We start from the raw sequence: 6,671 nt of genomic DNA, 5'->3' as shown, positions 1-6,671 counted from the left end.
ACCCCGAGGAGCTTTCATTTTTTGTTGATTTTCGCGGCCCCTTCTGACAAATGTGGTATAACACAAGCTGCTGCTGCTGTATAGATCTTTGCTAGCGCAAGCCAGTGCTTTTGACTCAGAAGTGAGTGAGAGAAAGACCATAGGACACATTGTGATGAGGTAATGTATTTATATAGGATTTTATATGTGATATATTTGCAACGTGGATGGTCTTGTTTGCTGTTAGGTCTTTTAATCATCAGAGGAATCATGAGTTCCTCACAGTCACTTTAAAGTCAGTTGTTTTTTATATGGGTTTTCTGTGATATTTACAGGCCGACTTTAGTTGCAAACTACAACTTATATATTGATGACTTTGTAAACAACGTTAATAGTAATCGTGTAGTGAGTGACCACTCTTAGTGCTGGTGACGTTTAAGTCACATGGCCATGATGTGGACTTAGTTTGTAGCCTAAGGTTACCTTTTTACTTCTCGTGATTTAATTTATACTTCCAAAATCAAAAAAGTGGTGTTCATCTCTGGAGATAATCTTGCTGAACAAAACCTGTGACTATCATAAACTTTTGTTTGTCATAGAGATCATTTTCTGCGATAATCCAAAATCCAATTTAAAAATCCAGTAGGCTTTTTGTTAAGAGAACCAGTGTGTTGATCTTTCGGCAAACTTCCAAGTTGGCCCACAAAAATATGTCATCCCTCCACCACTTATAATTGGCAGGGTGCAAAAAGTCTTACATGTTGCACCTTTAAAATAAAATAATAATTGTTTGAACCAAAACACTTGGGCTACTTAAGAATTCAGGCCACATTTCCGTTAGAGCCTCCCCGTCAGAGCAGCCTGCGGTCTCTGATTGGTCCTCTCTTGATGACTCTTAATTGAGCCCCCTCGTGCTCAGGTGACGCCTCTACGCGCGTGAAAGCAAACAGCATCAACACTCCGGCGATGTCTTGCAAACAGAGAAGCGAAATATCTTTGTATTTATTAGTAGTAACAGCTCATTTGTTCACGTTTCAAGTCTGCCGCTCAGTAAGTTTAGGACAGCGGCCGGAGGAGATGGAGGGTCTCACCTCTCTCCAGGTTCAGGACTCAAACGCTTCCAGGTGGGAGCGGATTAAACACGACACAGAAGTCCAGCAGGGAAACTGGCGCTTGGTTGAAAAAGTCATCCGGGGCCCATATCTGAGCAAATCCAACGGGCCGGGTCTCACTGAGCCTCGGCTTGAATCTGTCGCCTCTCCTGGTGGTAGTGGCAGCTTGTTCTGGACCAGTGGTCACATCAGCAAACAACCAGAGAGCTCCTCTGCAGACCCCGAGGATGGATATCAAGCAGATTCCACAGGTTAACACTACTCATGAAGGAGTTAAGAGCTTCATCTTTATTTGCTTGATGTTGTTTTTTTTTGTGTTTTTTTTTGTTTTTGTTTTTCTTTTATATCATTTAGGTTTTGATGGAGTCCAGGGGAAGGTGTTGGGACCATCATTTGACTCCAGTTCACATTCCTCCGAGTGGCTGGCCATGAGGCCTTTGGTGCAGTGTGATGATAACGTCATGACCTTCACTGCATCAGGAGAAGGACTCGCACACCTGTTAGTGGACAGAGGTAAAGACATGTGATATTCTTTTATGACGGTGCCACTGGTGCGATTTGAATGTAGTTTTACTGGCTCACAAATGTGTGAATGACATCTGGTTGCAGAAGATGACTGCATTTCTTGGAAGAACCATGTAAAAAGTACACCTGTACTGCAGAAACAAAAGGCCCTTTTTTCACAGCACTATGAGAGTGAAAGTAATGAATGTTTTGAAAGGTTTACCATGCTTGAGCCTTTGTTGCACTTTATTTTAAGCTCGAGAAAATGACCAGCAGAACTGACATAAAACAAGGTTTTGTTGTGGAAACCTGTAGTTTGCTAGCGTCTTTTTTATATATAAACTAGAGTGGAAAGTAACTTATTTTCATTTTCCTTAAATGTTTCTAAAATGCCCATCATTCTTCCAGAGACTTCAAGAAATCAGATTTTTTTTTAATTAAAAATACACCCAATCTAAAACCCTCACAATTTAGAGGCTAGCGAATACAAGCCAGTGAATACTTGGGTGAGCTAACCTAAATAAATATGCTAAACTAGGCCATGCACCAACTCTCTATCTGCTAAGGAGTCGCTGACCTTGAAACCACGACCTGGCTGAAACCATTATTTGGTTATCAACATTGTTATTTGATTTCTGTGGTTTTATTAAGTAATCAATATTGTGTTTTTTACAGAGGGAGCCTCTCCCATCTCCCTATTCCAGTTACCTTCAAACTGTGGTTACACCGTGACGACGTCAAGCAGCGACCTGCAGATGATGGTGTCTTATGATGCCTGTTACATCACACAGGAGGTACGAGCAGCTGCTTCTCTATGTTTCCACCAGCTGTTATTTCTGTGTCCTGTGCACCTCAGCTTCTTCTTTATCTCTCTGTCAGAACGGCAGCTATGTGCTGCCCATGTTGTGGTGGGGCAGCCCGCTGAAGCTCGCCTGTCCGATGAAGATGGCCACGCCTGCCCCGTCATACTCACCCTCAGTCTTCTGCTCCACCACCGGCATGGTGGTGCAGATCAAGGGTCAGGAGCAGGATATCGCGATGCTGGGAGTCATAGGTATTTTTCTTTTTTTTCAGATATTGATTTGTTTTTGATTTCAACAAATGAAATGGTGGTTGTTGTTTTAACTTTGTGTCATTACTATAGGCTCTACTCAAGTGATTTGTCTATAATACATTTTATATTTACCTAAAGAATATTTCAATCTAAAGTTGACATGATCTTATCTATTCAGGTTTAAGCAGTCTTCATTATCTTCAGTAGCTAGGTGTATTTCAGTGTGAATATATTATATAAATAAACAAAGGAGTCAGTATATCTCCACTACAATATTGTTCCTGGCAGCAAGAAGAAGCTTTTGAAATAAATTTTAGAAAATAAAACGCTTTGATATACAGATCCAACATTTCCTAATAAATGTTTTATGACATTTCCTGAAAAGAAAAACATGTAATTGGACACAGTGTGGAGGTAAAACAGGAAAAATGTCTTTAGCATAGAGAGTTTAAAATGTTTTAATTTCCAATGGAGTTTTAAGATGCTCAAATGTTTAATTTGAATAAAACCTTTTAAATAATATTTAACAAGATTAATTTGACATTTTAAAATATTTGATATATGCAGTTCATAGTTGTATGATCATTTGTGTAAGTTTCTTTTTTTATGTAGAGCAGTGCTTTCAAAGGATTTCCTCCTAAAGTTTACAATAAACATTTTACTATTAACTCTTTCTCTGTATTTAGTGCTATTATACAGTTAGAGTTACTGTTCTATTTCCCAACAGGAAGGTCTAGATGTCCGCACTGACAGGAATAAAACTCTGGTGGAGATATACAGATCTTCTATTTAAGTGCACTGAAAGTGGTCAAATTTAATTGTAGTGAGTCTTAAAGATGCCCTAATCAGTTTTGAAATGTGTATGCTTTTTAAACTATGGAATGAAAACTCCCTAAAGGTTATTAACATCCCTGAATTGTCATAAAACTTATAGCCTAGCTTGAAACACATGTGCAACGTTGATTTGCAGTGAACGGAGGTTGGCGTCCGTTTGTATTTGAAGACTGTGCGCACCGTGTCCCCTCTGATCCTGGGGAGCTCACTTTCTTCAGCCCCTCCAGTGCTCCTTGTATCACTCATCAGGTAAGTTGCTTAAAATTAATGAATTATTACTGCGAACTGCTGGCTTCCACCAGCAATATCTTTATGTGATGCTTTTTTTGCAGGACGGTCTTCATCTCCAGCTTGTGATTGACGATCAGCAATATATCCTCTCCTGTCCAGCCCATCTTCACTCTTCTCCTGGTGACCCCCAGTTTCCCTACATCCCAGATCCTGTTATCCTTGCACCCGCCTCCCCTCTCCCTCCTCAACCTCGAACCCAGGAGCAGGTTGCTCAGCTTCCTCACTACCCTTATCCTGGATTCCAGTACCCCCAGCTTCCCCAGGTTTACCTTCCTGGCCCACAACCAGCCCATCCTCCCAGACCCACTCCTGGCAGTCCTCCTGGATCGCAGCAGCAGCAGCAGCAGCAGCAGCAGCAGCAGCAGCAGCAGCAGCTTCCTTACCATCCTCCTGTGGAGGATGTGGTAGCACAAGCTCCATCCTTCCCAAATCTTAGCCCAGTGCATGATACTTCTCCCTATCCAGTTTCCCAATTACCTGTTGGACCTTCTCAATATCAATCTGGTGCCTATTACCCGTTCTACTACCCTGCAGTGACTCCAGCTCCAACCCCTGCTGCTGAAACAACAACTACTACTACTGCTGCTCCTCCAACCAAACATCCAGCAAGTCCTTATCACCCTCAGTATTATCATATACCTTACTATCCTGCACCCACAGCAGCACCAGTCACCCAAGCACCTGCTCCCCTCCCTCCCAGCCCACCAAAACAACATGTAGCTCCACAGTACCCAGTCGGTCCAGTTTATCCACCTGCTTCTTACTACCCTCATGGACATTTTCCCTACCCTGAACCTGGTCTTGAGCCTGCACCTGCCTCGCACCCTACTATCGCCTCCCCTCCTACCCAGAGGACGATGATTCCCAAACAGCCCAGCTACCCATTCGACCAGTTTTACCCACAAGGACCCATTTACTTCCAGTCTCCCACACTTTTGCCATCAGCCAAAGAGAAACCTCAAACTATTACTGGGGAACCTCAGAAGCCAGCAGCTACACAGTCCTCCTGCCCTCATCACCCTCCAGAAGTTTGTGGCTACTACCCTTATCCATATTATCCCTATTACTATCCTCTATACCCACCACAATGCCATCCACCCTACCACCCCGCTGTGCCCCAGTATCCACAGACTCCACCACCTATCACCACCACTGTCCCGACTGCTGCAACTCCCACTACAGTGTTTATCCCAACTGAGCCCACTAAACAGAGCCCCCATCTTCGGTGTCTGAATGGGAGGATGGTCGTCTTCCTGCCTTTTGCTCACAGAGACTCCATCCAGGTCAGAGGTCAGTGTTTGTGTCAACATCTGAGCTTGTTGTGTTCGTGAGAAGTTTGGGTTTTGAATGTTCAAAGAGACGTTGGTGTAAAAATCCTTTTTGCTAGGAATCCATCTTGAACAAAACATTTCTTAAAGGCTCAATCTAAGTAAAACTAGCAGCATTGCTTTATAAATGGCACTGTTAGTGTGTCAGTTCACCACTCTGTCCAGAGTGAAGTATCTCAACATCTACTGGATGGATTTGTACAAGATTCTTTACAGACATTCATGCAGATGATTTATCTTACCTACTTTGGTGACCCCCTGACTTCTCCACTACTTCCAGATTTCATGAATCTATCTTAAAATTTAATGCAGTATAATCCAATGATCATTGAGGCCGGCAAACTAACATCAGTCCAGGCTGATCTCAGCAATCACTCTGTTCACAACTGATCACATATACTGCATTATTATTACATTATTTTTAAATTTCACTGATTATGCATTAAAATGCTTTTCTTTTTCAGCTTAAATGAATGCTTATACCAGCATTTCTAAAATAAAAATGTTTTTATGGATATAAAGGGTCTAACAATTATTGTATCTAACATCAGACCCAGAGAACACATGGCTGTTCTACTCCAGTGCGTCTCCACTGTGTGGGTACCAGCTACAGAGGGCTGAGGACTCTGGAGTAATCTTTCACTCTCCTCTGCCTGCCTGCCACAGCGAGCCACGGGTGAGTTCCTCCATAATGCCTCGCCACGGCACTCAGATGTGTCATCTTTTATATAATTGCTTTTACTTTAATTATGTGCCTGTTTTTAAAGATTTTGTTTCTTTGATGTTGTCAAGTTATCTGATGACCGGGTGAACTTGTTAGAAAAGGCTCATTAAATTTTTTTTTTTAATATAAAGCTCCCGTGAAATGGCATTTTGAGAGCTTTTCAAATTCAAAGGCTATATATTACAGTGCACGCAGTTTCTGAGACACCATTAAAGGGAAATTCGGGCATTTTTCAACCTGGGCCTTATGTTTACATGTTTGGGTGTGTAAATGATCCCTACTTGCCCAAATGTTTGGAATTGGTGTCGAACCATACCACTTCCAACCGTGCCAGGGCGAAGATGGTGTACTGTGCTTGAGCATGGTACTGATTGGCTAGTATGAATCCTAGTAAGGTGAGCTCCAAAACTCTTGACATGGAGAGAAATGGAATCCCACACAATGTCCATCACTTGTACTCGCCTTACTGAAGACTGAAACATCACCAGTAAAATGAGACACTAGTTTGGTCCAATAATACAGACATGCACTCATGCAGACATCAACTTATATTGGTATGCCGTGAGATATTTAGATCAATCTATAAAGTGCCCACATGCAATGTAATACTGTTACACCACAAAGTACAAAATGATCTTGGATTGCTGACGCCAGCCGTTTCTACCACTTGGGTTGTCACTCCAGCGATTTATGACATCAGTCCTCCTGTTATGCAGAACACAGGCGAGCAGTTTTTCCCAGTCATCAGCTCATTTTTTACGATTAATCCCATATGGAGTGTATGCAGCATTTGCTCTGCATGCATCTGTAATGGCTGGAAATGTTCATGTTCCTCAGCTGGTAAG

General features: G+C 42.2%; 1 protein-coding gene across 1 annotated transcript in view; it reads left to right on the top strand.

The window, feature by feature from the left end:
* The first annotated feature begins 835 nt into the window (after positions 1 to 835).
* Positions 836 to 6,671, top strand: part of LOC115578789 (uncharacterized) — a 13,033-nt gene continuing 7,197 nt past the window's right edge. Inside the window, exons 1-7 of the mRNA XM_030411959.1 lie at positions 836 to 1,342; positions 1,446 to 1,604; positions 2,271 to 2,389; positions 2,475 to 2,649; positions 3,620 to 3,732; positions 3,816 to 5,064; positions 5,654 to 5,778. Coding sequence (XP_030267819.1) covers positions 946 to 1,342; positions 1,446 to 1,604; positions 2,271 to 2,389; positions 2,475 to 2,649; positions 3,620 to 3,732; positions 3,816 to 5,064; positions 5,654 to 5,778 — 2,337 coding nt within the window. The 5' untranslated portion in view covers positions 836 to 945. The remainder of the gene's footprint in view (positions 1,343 to 1,445; positions 1,605 to 2,270; positions 2,390 to 2,474; positions 2,650 to 3,619; positions 3,733 to 3,815; positions 5,065 to 5,653; positions 5,779 to 6,671) is intronic.

This window comes from Sparus aurata, chromosome 1 (assembly GCF_900880675.1).
Source record: "Sparus aurata chromosome 1, fSpaAur1.1, whole genome shotgun sequence".
In the NCBI taxonomy this organism is placed as follows: Eukaryota; Metazoa; Chordata; class Actinopteri; order Spariformes; family Sparidae; genus Sparus; species Sparus aurata.
The sequence above is the reverse complement of the archived record's forward strand: the minus strand, read 5'-3'. Positions and strand labels throughout refer to the sequence as shown.